Consider the following 19934-nt stretch of genomic DNA (forward strand, 5'->3'; position numbering starts at 1 on the left):
TTGTTTATTGTAACAATAAATCCACAAATGGCATTATTAACATTCTTTCTGTTAAAGTGATCCACGGATAGAAAGACTTGTAGTTCTTAAACGATAAATGTTATAGTTACAAGTTATAGCAATTTTATATTAAAACCCCTCTTAATGTTTTCGTTTTAATAAAATTTGTAAAATTTTCAATCAAAAGTAGAGTTGATATAATAGTAAGAAGAATAAAAATAGAGTGAAAAGTTTTACGTGTATTTTGCATAGCTAAATTGATATGGAATGCCAGTTTATTTAGCATTGTTATTTAACTGTGTGTCTGAATAGGGCCTCATTACTATAGACTGAAGTGCTTTTCTTTTTGAGAACAATATTATTTTTTTTGAGAGATAGGAATATTATTTTTGTTGTGCTTTCACTAAACGATACTTATGTTTGTTGTGAAGGAGAAGCTTATGCCAATAAACGGCGCGCCTGTGTCCACTCGCCTTTACTGTATAACATATACAGTGGGGAGAACAAGTAATTGATACACTGCCAAAACCCATTGGCAGTGTATCAAATACTTGTTCTCACCACTGTATCTGTACATATCTTACCCAAAATAAAACAAGAGACACATAATTGCCACTAAAAGAAAGAAAACTTACCGAAATATGTGTGGAGCACAAATAGCAATTTGCATTGCATTGTGAATACAGCATAAACGTCTCACAACTACTAATTCTCCCACGTTTAGAAGACATAACATGAGTATGGAACGGCGCTGCCCCCAAGCGGCCGGTGGCATTCTCTTCACTCTTAATGTCCATAAACGGCCTCATTGTAATGTTTGAGGCAATATGCCAGCGGATGCGTTAATTGCGTCAAATATTTTAACGTGATTAATTTAAAAAATTAACGCCCGTTAACGCGATAATTTTGACAGCCCTACTTAAAAATTAAATAATCGTAATTAATCACAATTCAAACCATCCATAAAATATGCCATATTTTTCTGTAAATTATTGTTGGAATGGAAAGATAAGACACAAGACGGATATATACATTCAACAACGGATATATACTGTACATTCAACACACGGTACATACTGTAAGTACTGTATTTGTTTATTATAACAATAAATCAACACGATGGCATTAACATTATTAACATTCTCTTAAAGCGATCCATGGATAGAAAGACTTGTAGTTCTTAAAAGATAAATGTTAGTACAAGTTATCGAAATTTTATATTAAAATCCCTCTTAATGTTTTCGTTTTATTAACATTTGTTAAAATTTTCAAACAAAAATAAACTAGCAGCTTGCCATTGTTGATGTCAATAATTACACCATGCTCACTCCCCAAACCCGTAAAATCATTTGGACCCAAACGCCAGCAGAGGGCGCCAAACACCAAAAAACAAGTAACAAGCGGACATTACACTGCTGTCATTTCAATCTGTTTGAGCGGGGCATGTGCGTTAATTGTGTCAAATATTTTAATGTGATTAATTAAAAAAATAATTACCGCCCGTTAACGCGATAATTTTGACAGCCCTAATTGGTTTATTTACATTTCAAAAACCAGAAGCCATTCATTTACAAATGTGATTGCACTTTAGTTAACATATTTAAATGTTCAGATATGAAGATTTGAATGGGGCAAAATAACATGCTTTTTCTCTGAAATATATTGTTATAATCATTTGTTTCAGATGTACTGTAATTATTTTCTGTATAAAAATTTGGTGTTCAAAAAGTCTTTTTTCAAACTTGAGTCTTGAAAAAGAGGGGGTCGTCTTATAATCAGGGCCGTCTTATATTCGGGCCAATACGGTAGTTCTATCTAACAAGCCTCTGCTACGCATTTAGGATAAATGTCAACATGAACAGACAAAAATCAACTGTCTATAACAGCCGAGCTACCAAAACTTAGCTCACTTAGACAATGGATCAAATTAGCAAATGACATGAATGACTAGATGCACTACACATCATGCATACATCTAACTCCTCTACTTCCTGTATTCTGCTCGTCTTTGTTTTGCCTTCCCTCTGCGAGCTCGGGCTGCCAGCCATTCCACATCTTATTATAGTTGATGGGCAAAGGAGGGGGGAGACGGGACACGTCAAATTCAAAGAATGATGTCCGAAGTAGTCTGCGCCTATTAAAAGCACGAGGCGAGCGCCGTAGTCCACTTCCGTCTGCTAATGTCCCAAAAGTGACGGCAATTACATCAATTCTTCACAAAGTTGCTGATCTAACAGTGTCGCCTTCCACATGGCCTAAAACAAAACAAAAAAAAAGCCTGTTTGATTTATACACGCTCCCCACGTCCATGTAAACAAACCAATATTTGTTAACGTTATGTTATGAACTCGCCTGCACCCGGACGCATTATTTTTAGATGACAGGATGACAAAGACCAACGTTTTCCACTGTTTTCTGCACTTCCCGTTATCCGAAACGCGGGACGCTGCGCAAGCTTGATAAGCTGTTTGTCTGATGGCTTTTTCACGCCAGGCGTCTTGTTATTATTTCTTCTTTTAATGCTAATCAATTCAAACCGTACGTGGAAAAGACTACGCAAAACAACGGGTAGATCACATGGAAGTGTCAACTCGCCTGTGGTTTTGCCCGGTATGTTTGGGAGCAAACCAATTGTGAAGTCGGCATCAGTTTGCGAGCGGAGATAATGATGTTGCTTCGCATAACTATAACTTTACTGCGGTATGGAATGGACAAAATGAATAAAGCTATACACTTTATTATGTACGCGTCCACATTATAATGAGGTCCAATGCAAGTGTAAAGCCTCTGAGGAACGGGAGAGTACAAAAGAACCTTACATGTTTATTTGTATGCATTTTTTTAAACAAATGTTTACAATCTTCCCATAGGAAATAATGGAGATGAAAGAAATCCGTTCCAGTGTCAAATTGTTGCCATCATAAACTCATTTTTATAGTACGGGCAATGTGTAAATACAACACTGAGTAATTTGAATGATGAAAGAGTAATGCGGACATTTCAGGACACTATTACAGGTGGGAAAAATAGTAAACAGACCAGGGCTGCAGCTATCGATTATTTTAGTAGTTGATTAATCTACCAACTAGTTAGTTCGACTAATCGAGTCATCGGATTAGGAACATTTAATGCGTTGCATAATAAATTTCAGGAGATGTAAAACAAAGGCTAAGATTACACTTTCAAAACAGCATTACATACAATTATGAAATAAAATTCCAGAGTGTTTCTTCAACTATTTAGAATAGCACTTTCATTTAAAAATAAAATATTTAGCCTCAAAAGGTATAAAAAATATATAAGTACAACAAAAGAACAATTGGCCAAATTGCATAGCAAAAGTCCACTAGCTTAAATACTATAAAATGCAAACTTTTTTTTACACTCCTCTTAACAAATCGTTTAAACACATATTCCCACAAAAAATGGCTAAATATACCTATGAATTAAGCCTGAACGATATATCGTTTAAACATCGCCATCGCGATGTGCGTGTGCGCAATAGTCCCATCGCAAGCACGTGCGATAGTTTTTCTTTTTTTTGATCCAGATACGCCTCACTTTCTGGTCTGCGCACAGCCTCCTACCCTCCCTCTCCCAGCCTTTTGATCCTCTCAGTCACTGCGGCACAACGATGGCTTTGATCTGGCCAAAGAAGCAGACTTCACACGGGCATCTGTCAATCACCGTTTAACTTGCTAAACAGTTGTAAGGAAGCCGCGCTGGAATGAATGTGTGTACTGTGGGGACGTTGGAGACATTTAAATGCCAGAAGTGATCATGAGGAGTTTGAGATTTCTACATGTCACTTCAACGGTCACAGCTAAAGTAGATAAACAGAGGCATTTAATAAAGCCAAGCATTTATCTGCTACAGTACTTTATTCTTGTTCAAAAATGATTTGGTTGGACAGTTATGTTTAAAACTTATCATAATTATGACATTTGAAGTGCTTAAAAACCATTTATTTATATACATTTTTTAAATCACTTTGGGGGGAAAAGTGAGAAAAAAACATGTCTTATATGTATCTCTTCCCAATGCTAAATCTGAATAAATACATTGGGCACAAAAACCACACACAAAAAAAAAAAAAAAAAAAAAAATGGAGGTGCGCTACTTCTCGGTTTTTCACTTATCGCGGCGGTTCTGGTCCCCATTAACCGCGAAAAACAAGGGATGACTGTATACTGTGGTGATGGTGAGTCATCTAAAGTCTTTCCAAACAGCTATTTAAGTCATCTTGTGAAAATTTCTTGAAAAAAATATTTATACATTTTTTTTTAATATCGCAATATAATATCGCAATATATCGCAAACCCCAAAAAAATCGCAGCAATAGTTTTTTCCAATATCGTTCAGCCCTACTATGAATTAAATTATGAATGGATAAAAAAACAAAACCAAAACACTGCTCAGACCCAAAGTATTTGCACCCCTGCAATTCTGTCAGATAATGCTCAGTTTCACCCAGAAAATGATTGCAATTACAAATGCTTTGGTAGTAATATCTTCATTTATTTAGCTTGCAATGAAAAACACCAAAGAGAATGATTAAAAAAATTTTTTTTTTTTAAAATCATTATATTTTACACAAAACTCCAAAAATGGTATTGGCACCCTCAGCCTAATACTTTGTAGCTCCACCTTTAGACAAAATAACTGCAAATTACCGCTTCTGGGATCCATCAATGAGTTTCTTACAATGCTCTGCTGGAATTTTAGACCATGCTTCTTTGCCCAACTGCTCCAGGTCTCTGAGATTTGAAGGGTGCCATTTTCAGATCTCTCCACAGGTGTTCGATCGGTTTCAGGTCTGGACTCATTGCTGGCCACTTCAGAAGTGGCCAGTGCTTTCTCTCAAACCATTTTCTTGTACTCTTGGGCCATTGTCCTGCTGGAAGACCACTGACCTCTGAGGGAGACCCAGCTTTCTCACACTGGGCTCTACATTATGCTGCAAAATTTGTTGGTAGTCTTCAGACATTATAACACCATGCACACAGTCAAGCAGTCCAGTGCCAGAGGTAGCAAAGCAACCCCAAAACATCAGGGAGCCTCCGCCATGTTTGACTGTGGGGACCGTGTTTTCTTTTAAGGCCTCGTTTTTTTCCCCCTGTAAGATCTATGTTGATGCCTTTTCCCAAAAAGCTCTACTTTTGTCTCATCTGACCAGAAAACATTCTTTCTAAACATTTTTTGGCTTTCTCAGGTAAGTTTAGGAAAACTCCAGCCTGGCTTTTTTATGTCTCTGGGTCAGAAGTGGGGAAGTATGGTATCCTACCATAGAGTCCCTTTTCATTCCGACGCCGACGGATAGTGCGGGTTGACACCGTTGTACCCTCGGACTACGGGTTAGCTTGAACTTGTTTGGATGTTAGTCGAGGTTCTTTAGCCACCATCCGCACAATCTTTCGTTGAAATCTCTCGTCACTTTGTCTTTTCCGTCCATATCTAGGGCGGTTAGCCACAGTGCCGTGGGCTTTACACTTATTGATGACACTGCGCACGGTAGACACCGGAACATTCAGGCCTTTGGAGGTTGACTTGTAGCCTTGAGATTGCCCGTGCTTCCTCACAATTTTGCTTCTCAAGTCCTCAAACAGTTCTCTGGTCTTTTTCTTTTCTCCATGCTCAATGAGGTACACAGGACAGAGGTTGAGTCAAGTTTAATCCATTTTAACTGGCTTTAAGTTTGATTTCCTTATTGCCGCCACCTGTTATGTGCCAAAGGTAAGTAACAGGTACTGTTAATTACACAAATCAGAGAGGCATCACATGATTTTTCAAAGGGTGCCTATACTTTTGTCCGGCCCATTTTTGGAGCTTTGTGTAAAATGATAATGATTTAATTTTTTTCCCCGATTTTCTTTTGTGTTTTTTCATTGCAAGCAAAATAATGAAGCTATTACGACCAAAGCATTTGTAATTGCAATCATTTTCTGGGAGAAACTGAGCATTATCTGAAAGAATTGCAGTGGTGCTGATACTTTTGGCCAGCACTGTAAATCTTTTCTAAATACTTCAAAATACTCATCTGAAATTTCTACAAGTGACATCAGCAACGAACAAACGCTATGCTTGGATGCGATTATTCGGGTAAAACACACGGCAAAAATAACCTAAACGTCATGTCATTGTCAATATTAAGGCAGTTTTCACAGGTTTAAACCAGAATTACTTAAAGGGGACCGCTCACAGTTGCCGGCAAAAAATCGATCATCAAGTTCGTTGGCAACTAATTAAGTAATCATTTTTAACTGATTAGGCAGTCTTAGCTCCGATATGTCAGCTGACAGATATATTGTTCGACCTTTATTCAACAATAATTTGGCAGCGTCAACTGGGCAGTGTTTGGTGAATACGATTTTCTTGAGGAAAACATTCTAAACACATTTGGGGTCTTCCAACCGCAATCGTTATTCATGCCATTGAGTATAAAAACAGACTATCCCACGTAATAAGTCTTCTATTCAGGGACCACCCATGTAACGAGAACCACGTGAAACAGGACGGATATGCGTGTTACATTTGAGCTAATTGTTATTCATTTCTATTTGACACTAGAAAAACTTGGAAACCTTAAAGACTTTGAAGTGTAGCTCCGATTTCTTACATCGACCTCATGTAAATACCATCGTCCATTCATTTACAAGCGACTTTAAATAAAGATACTTGCAGAATGACCTAGCCTAAAATAGTAATAATATCACTGAGGCACCCAAGCAGAGAATAACTTTAAAATACGCCAGCTACTATTTCCACCTACGCGCAAAGGCCTTTAAAATGCAAGCGCAATTGTCATATACAAAACGTTAAGAAAACCCAAATAAGCATCTGATCTAGTGTCCGAATATGCACCCGCGCCTCAGCCCGGCAATGGAATTCTGGGTATTTAATGGCAACGCCGGAGGGGGTTAAGGGTATCTTTCCGCGGTGTCCGGTGTCAAAGTCACACCAGCTGTTGCGAGCCTCATCACCGGGGCATAAATAAAATTTTTTCCACTAATCTGCCCAAGAATGCATCAGTACGCAGGAATCCATTTTGTTGTCCTAAAATAGCAGCTGACTTCCCCCTTTCATGAGCACACAGTGCCTTTAATATTGAGTGACACGTGGCCGCCACATGACGTTCCGCGTCACACTCCAGTGCACAAACTGTCCAACTGATGCTTTAGATCTTTATTCATAAAAGTCCAAAGCCAACTGGCCCAGGTTATTTTTCTCCATGGGTGATCCTCATGAAGCTAACCTGTCTAAGCTAACATGTCTATTATAAACTACAATGGTACCTCTACTGTACTTCTCATAAATAAGCCGCACTGGACTTTAAGTCGCAGCTGTCCTCACTGTATTATGATATATTTACACCAAAAGATATTAAGACCAAATGAACCACCATGAAGGTTTGCAGCCAATTGGTTCAAAGCTTCATGCTGGTTCATTTGGTCTTATGAGTCTTATGATTCCACTGTCAAATAAAGAACCAATTGGCTGCAGAAGCTTCATTGCTTCAAGGAGCTTCATTTGGCCATCACTGCTGCCTTGGGGGAGGGCAGTCAACCTCTGCTGCCACCTGCTATCAACACTTGTCATCCAACATGCCTCCTAGCATGCACTGCAGCGCTACAGATGTAAATAATCATCCAAATTCATGTTCTGTGCTAATTATTTCTTCAGTTACCGTTTCATTAATTGCTAGTTATTGTATTTGGCAACACTTTATTTGACAGTAGCATCATGAGACTGTCATAAAAACAAATGAACCACCATGAAGCTTTGATCCAATTGGCTGCAAAGCTTCATTGCTTCAAGAAGCTTAATTTGGCCATCACTGCTCCCTTGGGGGAAGCAGTCAACCTCTGCTGCCACCTGCTAACAACACTCTTGTCGTCCAACATGTGCCCTAGTATGCACTGCAGTGCTACAGATGTAAATAATAATCAAAATTCATGTTCTGTGCTAATTATTTCTTCAGTTACTGTTCCAGTTGTTTTGTTAATTGCTAGTTATGGTATATGGTAACACTTTATTTGACAGTGGCATCATAAGACTGTCATAAAACCAAAAGAACCACTATGAAGCTTTGAACGAATTGGCTGCAAAGCCTCATTGGTTCAAGAAGCTTCATTTGGCCATCACTGCTTCCTTAGAGGAGGGCAGACAACCTCTGATGCCACCTGCTATCAACACTCTTGTCGTCCAACATGTGCCCTAGTATGCCTTGCAGTGCTACAGATGTAAATAATAATCAAAATTCATGTTCTGTGCTAATTATTTCTTCAGTTACTGTTCCAGTTGTTTTGTTAATTGCTAGTTATGGTATTTGGTAAAACTTTATCTGACAGTGGCGCCAAAAGACTGTCATATGACCAAAAGAACCACCATGAAGCCTTGAACCAATTGACTGCTAGAAGCTTCATTTGGCCATCACTGCTCCCTTGGTGGAGGGCAGAAAACTTCTGCTGCCACCTCCTGTCAACATTGTTGTCGTCCAACATGCCTCCTAGCATGCATTGCAGCGCTACAGATGTAAATAATCATCAAAATTCATGTTCCGTGCTAATTATTTCTTCAGTAACCGTTTCAGTTGTTTCATTAATTGCTAGTTATTGTATTTGGTAACACTTTATTTGACAGTACCGCCATAAAACTGTCATAAGAACAAATGAACCACAATGAAGCTTTGAACCAATTGGCTGCAAAGCATAATTGCTTCAAGAAGCTTCATTTGGCCATCACTGCTTCCTTAGAGGAGGGCAGACAACCTCTGCTGCCACCTGCTATCAACACTGTTGTCGTCCAACGTGTGCCCTAGTATGCATTGCAGTGCTACAGATGTAAATAATAATCAAAATTCATGTTCTGTGCTAATTATTTCTTCAGTTACTGTTGCAGTTGTTTCGTTAATTGCTAGTTATGGTATTTGGTAGAGGTGTGCAAAATTTCCGATTCTTAGATTATTCGCGATTCGGCCGTGGAAGATTCGAGAACGATTCACAAACATCCAAATTCCGATTATTGAAATATGCCAAGTAAAGCGGAAGTACAACACACTCAGCGCGCCGCGCGGACTTCGGGACGGAACGGAGCGGGAGTAGCTAAACATTATGCTTCTCATTAACCGGCCCCTCGGGTAATGCCAACGCTCAACTCACGGCTCTAGCTCAACTCATGCCACGAGATAAAAAAAACACAGCAACATACCTGACTGCTGCCGAAAAGCTGCTACAAGTACAGCTAAGCTACATAATGTTACGGTAGATATCATTTATATAGGACTAGATGGATTATAGACTCGGTAGCGGTAGCAGCACATCTGCAAAAAGCTAGATGTGGGCGTTAGTAAACGGCCGCCATCTTAAAGCAGTAAACTTCCCTGCAATGCTGTTGTAGCGAACCTTCCAAGCAAACCTAATTAACTTTTTATCTAAAATACTCCTAAATCGGTAAAATATTGACTTGAATCTATCTTTAAAATAGTTTTAAAACTTTCACATGTCAAAAGTAGACAAAAGGGAAATTATGGAATAACGGGAGCAATTTTAACAACTTCAACGGTTGATTCACAACATTAAATTAATTGAATGTAGTTTAAAGCTGCTGATACAGAATGGGGACTGGAGTTTTTTTTATTTAATGTTATTTTTGTATATTTGTTTACTGCTATATGTTAACTTGATACTGAAATAGTAGTTTGGTTTAGCCTGAGAGTATTTTTGAACAATTTTGGAACTAATGTACAAAACTTTATTAAAAAAAAAAAAAAAAAAAAGGAGGGGGGTGCATCAATAATCGTTTTATAATCGAATCGGAGCCTCTTAATCGTAATCGTAATCGAATCGTTAGGTGCCCAAAGATTCCCAGCTCTAGTATTTGGTAAAACTATCTGACAGTGGCGCCATAAGACTGTCATATGACAAAATGAACCACCATGAAGTCTTGAACCAATTGACTGCTAGACGCTTCATTTGGCCATCACTGCTCCCTTGGAGGAGGGCAGACAACCACTGCTGCCACCTCCTGTCAACACTGTCGTCCAACATGCCTCTTAGCATGCACTGCAGCGCTACAGGTGTAGATAACATACAAAATTCATGTTCTGTGCTAATAATTTCTTCAGTTACTCTTCCAGTTGTTTCAGTTATTGCTAGTTATGGTATTTGGTAACACTTTATTTGACAGTGGCGCCATATGACTGTCATAAGACAATCATAATTATGACATGACAATGTCATGAGCATTATTGAAGGCTTATGACAGATGTCATTAAGTGTCATCCAGCAAATGATCTCACTTCTGAATGGATGTAAAAGATCCGAGCTGGACATAAAGGGAGTAGGTGACAATTTGCCGGATGACACTTAATGACATCTGCCATAAGCATTTGGTAATGCCCATAATAGTGTCATGTCATTATTATGACAGTCTTATGACACCACTGTCAAATAAAGAATTACCTATGAACCTAAATAAATCAACAAATAAGCCGCACTGGACTATAAACCGCAGGATTCAAAATGAGGGAAAAAGTAGCGGATTATAGTCTGAAAATGACGGTACTTACGAAATTAATTGGTTCTGGAAGTAGTTTAACTTGAACATTCTTTAAGTAGAGACAACTTTTCAATACAAATGCCTTGATCAGTTTCAAGCCCCCCCAAAATTCAGACATCTTTTATAATGCATAAAAATGCATCAAAACATGTAACAAATACATGTTACAATTAGATTATTGCACAATTGCTATGAACTGTATGCAAAAAAAAAAAAAAAAGAAAAAATGTCCGAGCGTTAAACATCCTCTAGACTTACAGCAAGAGCGAAGTGACTGCTTTAAGATTGGCTAGTGTTTTACGCGGACGCTCGCTATTCTGGGGCTAATGCAAATGCTAGGAGTTACATTTGGTGTCTGATGATCTTTCAGCACAGACCTTTAAAGGCTAAAGCAACATTGCCTATGCTTTCTTGTCAAGGCAAAAAAAAAAAAAAAAAAATTAAAAAAAAAACAAGTCTTCATGGTCCCGTCATAATCCTGGTGCTTTTTAAAATAAAGTTATTCTGACCCATAATCCACCACAAAGTAGGTGGGGGGAAAAAGATGGCTACAAGGTAAGATTGTTTGACCTTTTTTGATATTGTTATTAGCTAAGTTTATGTTTTAATATGTTCCTACTTCTCGACCATTGGTTTTCATTACCATAGTGTGCAATATTATGAGTTTTTAGGCATTAAAAATTTAAGGAGCTCAACATGAGTCATCATTGCATTATACAGTGGTACCTCTACATACGATCACTTCGACACACGATCTTTTCGACATCCGACGTAAAGTTTGAGCCGCCATTTGTTTCTACATCCGACGAGTTGCTCGAAATACGACGACATGACAGCACTGCAAACGAACGCACGGTGGATTTTCTTGTGTGAGAAATCAACACAGTTTTCAAAAAAAGTTGATACAGTTGGAGAAACAAGGAAAAAAGTGATGCTTACCTTTGAAATGAAGATGCAAGTTATAGAAAAATATGAGCTTGGGGTGCGCGTCCCTGAACTGGCTCAACAATACAGCTCCGTGGTCCTCTTCCGACCACCGTTCGCCACTATTTATAAGTTAAGGTGACAGTTATCATTGTGGTTACATTGCCAAGGAAATCGCCAGCTTCGTCACGTTTTTATCATTTATTTAAGAACTTATCCAACACAAAACGCCCATTGTCTTAAGCAGTTGACTGCTCTCAAGAAAACGAAAGTATTATCTCTACCGCACCGACCTATCTCACTGAGACGTCAGCTTCGCGGTGCGTTCAGGGACAGTAAAAAGTGTCCGCCATATTAGAATCCGCTTCGTTACATTATTTACAGGAATAATTATTAATTCTTATTATTATTATTATATTATTCTGAATTATGTATTCATAACTTATTTGTTTTTCTATGTTTAATTGCCATTTGTAACAGTGCCAGCAGTATTTATTAAGAATTTAGTGTATGTTTTTAGGCTTTGGAACGAATTAATGGAATTACAATGTATTTCTATGGGGAAATCCTGCTCGACATACGACCATTTCGACTTACAAACAAGGTTCTGGAACGAATTAAATTCGTATGTAGAGGTACCACTGTACTATTTTAAACCAGCTTTACTAAATATCCTTCATACAGAAATGCATAGCTTTTATGAGAATCACCCTAATCGCCTATGTACTGTCCTCCGGACTAGAAATTTAGTTGAGATTGTATAAACAGAAGTAAGCGCTATTTCCCTCGTTTGCATAAATCGACAAATCCACACGGACCGTTAACTCGTCTAGTATGTACAGTTTTCACGTGCAACAGCTAATAGTACGTGTAGCTATGTGTATAATATGATCTTTACAGTACCAAAACATTTGCCAACAACATGCAGAAGGTGAAGCCTAGAGGAACGTGGGCACCCCCCAGCCTTCCTCCAGCTGTCTTCCGTCCTCACTGTCATTGCGCTGCACCATATGCACTCCTAGCTAATGCTGCACATAGTTGCAGTTGATCTTGTCAACAGAGCAGACATTTCAAGGCTCAACAAAACTTTCAAAGACTAACAGAATCGTTGTGGGTCTCTAGAGAGTAAATTTGAAGCAGGAAAAAAAAAAGGAATAAAATAAAAAAGATCAACACGGCCAGTCGGTAGGAACACTTCTATCATCTGACACGCTAATTCATGGGCGAGGCTGAAGATTTAGAATGCATTCGTGTAATTATAACTGTGGGGAACCTCCTTTGGGAAAATCTAGTGTGTAGACAGACAACCCATTCAGATGCTACTCAGCCTCCTCTTGTGGCGACACTTGGAAGATCACAGAAGAATAAAAGCCTTGCGCCTCATTCACACAAACCCCTTTAAACCTCCAAGCCCATAGAGACCTCCACTGTTTTGGTTTCTGATGGAAATAAAAACATTCTAATTGAAGAAAAAAGGATAAATGTGCTGCATGGCACTGTGTGTGGGCAAGTACACCTGTGTTAACAACATTTTGAGGTGATCTGTCGCAGTGTTTTTCAACCGGTGTGCCATGAGAAAATATCCAATATATATTAAGAGCCGTGCGGTATACCGAAAATGTACCGTTTCCGAAACTCTTCACGATGATCGACGTAATTTTGACTATGTTGGTAAATTCGTAAATTTAATAACACAAGAAAATATCGTCATTTCATCTCGCTTTGACTGTGCTGTTCGGATATGTTCATTCCCCTTTAAAAAAGCAGTTAGTGTGCTTACATATAGTCACGTGGTTATCAGGAAATCAAACAAACGAACCCCGGTAGGCTAACACTAGCGGCTAACGCTACATGCAAACATGATGGAGTAGGGCAAATGGGAGCTTCGCCAAACTTTCACCCGACATTAAGTAGACTCTTGGTGGCCTCCAGAACGGCTTTCAGCCGTTGTCCTCCCTGGGTTTCACGATTTCAGGAGAGGGTGCTTTCTATTGGTAGCCAGGCAACAGGCTAACGCTAGCGGCTAACACTACAAATGAACCTGATTGAGTCAGATGGCAGCTCTAACCTTGTCGAAACGGTTGAATTTAATGAGTGGATTGGGCACGGACTGCATCTAGCAATCAGTATGTCGCGTTATTTTGTATCTGTGTGTGTGTGTGTGTGCGATTTCTCTGATAGGTTTTATGATGGTAAAGAATTCAGCATAAAGTATAATCCAACTAGGGCTGCAGCTATCCATTATTTTAGTAGTCGATTAATCGATGAACTATAAGTTCAAATAATCGAGTAATCGGATAAGGAACATGAAAAATTAAAATACCTGAGCTGAGCTTCAAAAGGTTTAAAAAAAAAAAAAAAAAAAAAAAAAAAACAGCTAAATATGCCTATAAACTAAATTATGAATGCATAAAAAACATTAGCTCAAACCAAAACTTAATAAAGATAAGGAACATGAAAAATTAAAATACCTGGGATAAGCCTCAGCCGGTATAAAAAAATAAATAAATGAGGATCTATGTACAACAAAAGAACAATTGGAACATAGCAAAAGTCCGCAAGCTTAAATGCTATAAAATACTAACGAATGGTTAGGACTCATATTCCCACAAAAAATGACTAAATATACCTATAAACTAAATTACGAATGCATTAAAAAAACATTACCCCAAATAAAAACTTAGCTTACGTTGGTCTTAACAGGGAGCAATTGGATTCAGCCATGCGAAATGAGGCAGACCCGAGGGAAGTATATCCACCCTAGTCAATAAAACTAAACGCAAAGACTTTCAAAATAAACCATTTCAACATCACTTTAACTAAACAAATACTCGAAGCAGTAAAATTTAATTTGAATATTTTTTTCTAATCGAATACTCGAGTTAATCGATTAATCGTTGCAGCACTAAATCCAACAGTGAAGCCTATAATATGACCGTTTAATAGCCACAGCTATTTTGCTGTATGTGCTTGCTTTATTCTGTGTCATTACTGCCATCATAAAATCTTAAATGTTTCATTGGCATAAGAGCAAAATAGCTTTTATGTGTGTGTGCATGTATTTAAAAAATGCTCTGGGGAAAAAAAAAAACTGAAGCCTTGAAATAAACACTTGTGTTGAGTAATTATGTCACAGCAGCCATTAACAATAAGTTGTCTGAAGTGTACTGTTCAAGCTGCAAGTCATTTGTGTTACAATGACATGTTTGCACAGTTGTCGTATTGAGTTTTATAATGTTGTACATTGTTCAAGTCATACAAGCTGTTATAAATGTTTATACTTCAATTCTTATTGTTTAAAAGAATTTTTATATACTTAATGTTTAGACTGCATGTACAATTGTTGAATTGAAAGCTGGTAAATAAATCAAGGAGAAACTGAATTCTTATTTCATTCCTAAAAATAACTCAAAATATAGCCATTAATATCTAAACCCCTGGCAACAAAAGTGAGTACACCCCTTAGAAACTACATCCCTAAATGTCCAAATTGAATACTGCTTGAGGAGAAAATAAATTAACTATTATATAAGCTGCACACAGACTACTTTCAATTTTGTCAAAGTGTCATTTTGTCAGTGTTGTCCCATGAAAAGATATACCCAAATATCCGCAGAAATGCAAGGGGTGTACCCACTTTTGTGATACACTGTATGTGTATTTGCAGACAAATGTTGGGTACGATTACTGACCTTTTTCGAGCTGACAGATCTCCGTAATATCCTGCCATGGGGTCCCGTGACCCGGTTGCTGCTGCTGCATCCTGAGGGCAGGGTGGAGGTACAAGGGGAACTCAAGGGGACATTGAAGGAAGCGGCATTCTTCTCTGCCAGGTTCTTCTGAGATGCTACATTGTTATTTTGATTAAAACTCAGAGTGCACTTTTCCTTAATGCCCATGTCGCCTAAACTGCCAGGACGTCCACTTTTGACGAGGTCAAGGCAGTCTTTTAGCACCAGCAGGGTTTTAGGCTCACTCAACCAGGTGAGGAAGAGCTCGTCCACCTTCATCTTGAGGATGGGCTGAAGAATCTGACTTGAAGGCATTTTGAAGAAGCCCACAAGTTAGGTACCTGCGGATAAATAATTGTAGCATGAACGCGTCAAGCTCATTTTTGTTGTGATCGTCACTCAGTAACTGTAACTCGTCGTGTTAGCATAGCATTCGCATTCGTGTTAGCATGGCGAGCGTCGTCTTAAACGTGTCGGCCAGCTTCTCGTCTGTCAATGATCATTTGAAATTAGTGGACTCCTTTATTTTTGGACTAGAACTTTGGAATTTAACAGACGAAAACACCTTGCGTAATCGTCAACGAAAACTAGACAAAGACAAACACATTTTTAAATGACTAAAACATGACTAATAGAGGTGGGAATCATGGGGCACCTAACAATTCGATTACAATTCAGAGGCTACGATTCGATTATATATCGATTTTTGATTCAGTTTGGATGTTTGTGAATCGTTCTCGAATCTTCCACGGCCGAATAGCAAATAATTTTGGAATCGGAAATTTCGCACACACCGGAACAGGATACGGCACCGATTGATTTTGGCCTCCCTGTGTTCCGGGACTTATTTGGGGAGATCCGGCACCTCTCGTGTATAGAAAATAATAATAATGATTAAAAAACGCTTTTTATAAATGTATTAAATAATGACGTGCATAAATTCATTTACAGAACAAAACCCAAGAATTGCATGTTGTTTATAAAAATTCAATGTCATTTGATGTCATGGCAAGTGGGCATTTGCGTGTTGTTTTCAGCACCATTTTCTGTGTATGTTCCGGGACATGTGCCCGTCTCGTCATCCCTGCGCTGTCATATGTACTTTACGTTCCCACACCTTATGATTTATAAATTAAGCACTGACTAAGACTATTAAGTATTCTCATCCAAAAGATTAAAAAGGAAATTAAAAGGGCTGCCAAAAAAAAAAACACTGCTGAGTAGATTTGATTTTTACCTGTTGGCTTGTTGTTTAAGTCTTATTAGAGATGTCCCGAACACATATTTTTGCACCTAGTCAGAGTCACTTGATTTTGAGAATCTGCTGATACCAAGTCCCGATCTGATATCCCCCCATTTTTTTTTTAAACAAAAGTTCTAAACTTTTTCCATATAGTAGACTATAAAACGTATATACACTGCTGTCCAAAAGTATTGGCACCCCTGCATTTCTGTCATATTATGCTCAATTTCTCACAGAAAATGATTGCAATCACAAATGTTTTTGTAGTAATATCTTCATTTATTTTGCTTGCAATAAAAAAAAAAACACAAGAGAATGGAAAAAAAAGCCATTATCATTTTTATAGAAAACTCCAAAAATGGATAATAATTCAATTATTTTTGTTCTGATGGTAATAATGTTGAGCTGTGGCTGTGGGTTTAGGCTCACCTAAAGGACTGTATTTATTTTAATTAGAATATTTCAGTATTTTATTTTATTTTAAAAAAATATTTTAACATTATACTTAAATTCCAATTTGCTAATGTTTTTTAGAAATAAAAATTCTGTTCAATGGAAAAGTTTTTTTTTTTTTTTTAACCTAGATATCTCAAAGTAACACATTTTAGAGCTTTAATTGCAGTACCGTGATACTTTTGATTAAGGTTATCATACCGTCAGAATCTCGTACCGGCACATGCCTAGTGTATGATAACTCAGCACAGACCTTTTAAAGGCTAAAACAACATTGAATATTCCCGCTGGTGATAAGAAAACAAATCCTACCATGTGTGCAAGCCTTGATACTGGAGGACAGTGCTCTGGTGAGTAGGGTGGGTGGCGCACAGAACATCACAGGAGTGACACAAACATACACTGCTACGATGCAGGAAAACTACACATATAAAATGTCACAAACTGTGAACATATGACGCAAACCATTGCGCATTTTCATACGGTTCTCGTCTCGTCAGACGAAAACTGGCATTAGGCTTGTTATGTTTTTGTCTCCCAAAACACGTTTTTAGCTTGTCATAGGGATAAATTTTTTTTTTAATTTTTTAAAAAAGTGACATTTCAAGTTCGTGTAATAAAGATTATGTACTGAACATTCGGTTAGTAAATAAATAAAAAGAAATTGAAATGTGGCCTAAAACATTTAGAGTCCACTTTGGGTCACAAAAATCAATCATTATGCCAATGGGCTAAAAAATAAATGGCATTTTCCTCCTATAGCTTCATTTTTATTTGGATTTTTTTTTTTAATGAAATAAAAAAGGGCAATCAGTGATTCTGTGAATTTGTAGAAAAATATTTCCAATTTTTTGTCCAAGTACCTACCTCTCATGCTCATTATTATTGTCGCTGTAATAGCTAACACTGTTCTGCATCCCACTTCAGTATATTTTGATATCTTACTGACACATAACGAAGCACGTACACCCATATAACAGTCGACCTCGTTTTGCCACTAATGTTAGACATCACAAAACACACAAACATTATTGAATTTTAGCACGTCGATGCTCTGAGCCTCCGGGGCTCGCATGAGCAAACACTCAACATGTTAAGCTATTTTAAAAACAACGCGGAGGTTGGAAATAACAATAACATTAACTCAATCTGCATTAAGAGTTTGATGCAGTTGAACAATATGCCCAAATTGTTTTCAAAGTTAGCATTAGCCAAGAAGCTACAATCGTCGAACAGTTTTTGGGAGCTACGCTAAGATACAAACCTTGTATTTAAAGCAGGTCAAATCCAAATGCGGCTACCTTACTCCCTTCATTTGAGGTGCTGGTGAAGGTATATTAAAGACGAAAAAAATTCAAGAATGCAGACGATGAAACCGGCGTTCACCCTACCAGAGATGAGCCCACTCTGCTTCAACTTTTCAAAATCGGCTACCCGTGGTAACCATATGAACTTAACGCGAGATCTGGATTGAGGCGTTCAAGGTCTTCCAGTGTTTCAGTGCTCTCGTTGGTCCTGCCAAAGCATCTCCGAATGAGTACACCGAACGCTCTAAATTGCTCGTCAGCAGGGATGGGCTCTATTTCCAATAAATGTATTTAAAATGCGTATTCCATTTACAAAAAAAAAAAAAAAAAGAAAAAGTTGTGGAATTCCATCGAATTTTGGTTCAAACAACAAGAACATATTGGCATTTTCCAAGACAAAATACATCCTGTAAGACAATGTAATGACATATTTGCACTTAAAGCAAACTACATACAGCCAATTTAGGTTACTGCTGAGGAAAAGTACTTGACTAATGTTTCATAAGTTGTTTACATTATTTAATATGATGTTTATTAAATGAATATTTTCCTTTTTCAAAAGGATGCCATTTGGATATAACGGGACAATTAGTGTTAAAGTTGGCCCTCTGCCTTGCTTTGCTAGCATAATAACTAACATGACTTTGGATACTTGATGAGAAATCTATAATTTTACAAATAAACATTTTGAAATTTGATTAAATTCAAAATATATATACATATACACATACACACACAGTGGTATGAAAAAGTATCTGAAGCTTTTTGAATTTCTCACATTTCTGCACAAAATCACCATCAAATGTGATCTGATCTTTGTCAAAATCACACAGATGAAAAAAAAAACTGCTTTAACTAAAACCACCCAAACATTTATAGGTTTTCATATTTTAATGAGGATAGTATGCAAACAATGACAGAAGGGGGAAAAATAAGTAAGTGAACGCTCTGCCTAAGGAGACTTAAAGACATAGGCGGAGTTTGACTTTTGGGGCAGAGGGGGCACAACATGTTGATGACCCCGAAATGCAGTGTCAGCAATAAAGTTAACTTACAAGAATATTTATAATAATAAGTTGAAAATGAGTATTTTTTTGTTTCCCATCATTCTTGAGGGGAATTCTAAATCAGGCTGCTGGCAGGACATCTATACTTTTCACCAGGATCATCATCCATTGACAATGGTACGCCCGCCGGTGTCGTGTCAATGTAGTTACCTCAGTCAAAAGTTGCATCCCCTGGGCGGAGCCATATGGAGGTAAATTTGTGTCTTTATTATTTGATCCCCAAATAAAAAAAAGTTGCTTCAAACAAAATATATATTTTCAATTAAAAAAAAGTCACTTCAATCAAAAAAATGTGTTTGAATGCAAAAATACATTTGAAATAAAAAAAAAAAAAGCATTTGAAAGTTATTTTTATTTGATTTTTTTTTTTTTTTTTGAAGTCATTTTTTTTTTATTGAAGCAACTTTTTTGATTGAAGTAATGTTTTGGGCCACATTTTGGCTAGGACATATGTGTCATTATTAATCAATCAAAAAATAAGTTGCTTCATACAAAAGATATATATATTTTTAAAAGAAAAATCACTTCAATCAAAAAAAGAAAAATGTTAATCATAGAAAAAGTTTTTGAATGCGAAAAAATATTTGAGCCCCAAAAATTTGCATTTGAACACTTAATTTTTCATTAAAAAAAGTTTTCTTGGATTTTAGAA

The 19934-nt window shown here is 37.4% G+C and overlaps 1 protein-coding gene across 1 annotated transcript in view; it reads right to left on the reverse strand.

Moving 5' to 3' along the window:
• ppp2r3b (protein phosphatase 2, regulatory subunit B'', beta) overlaps positions 1–18382 on the reverse strand; it is a 49652-nt gene extending 31270 nt beyond the window's left edge. Inside the window, exons 1-2 of the mRNA XM_057852192.1 lie at positions 18173–18382; positions 15174–15553 (exon numbers count right to left, since the gene is read on the reverse strand). Coding sequence (XP_057708175.1) covers positions 15174–15527 — 354 coding nt within the window. The 5' untranslated portion in view covers positions 15528–15553; positions 18173–18382. The remainder of the gene's footprint in view (positions 1–15173; positions 15554–18172) is intronic.
• Between the last annotated feature and the right edge of the window lie 1552 nt (positions 18383–19934).

This window comes from Corythoichthys intestinalis, chromosome 12 (assembly GCF_030265065.1).
Source record: "Corythoichthys intestinalis isolate RoL2023-P3 chromosome 12, ASM3026506v1, whole genome shotgun sequence".
NCBI lineage: Eukaryota > Metazoa > Chordata > Actinopteri > Syngnathiformes > Syngnathidae > Corythoichthys > Corythoichthys intestinalis.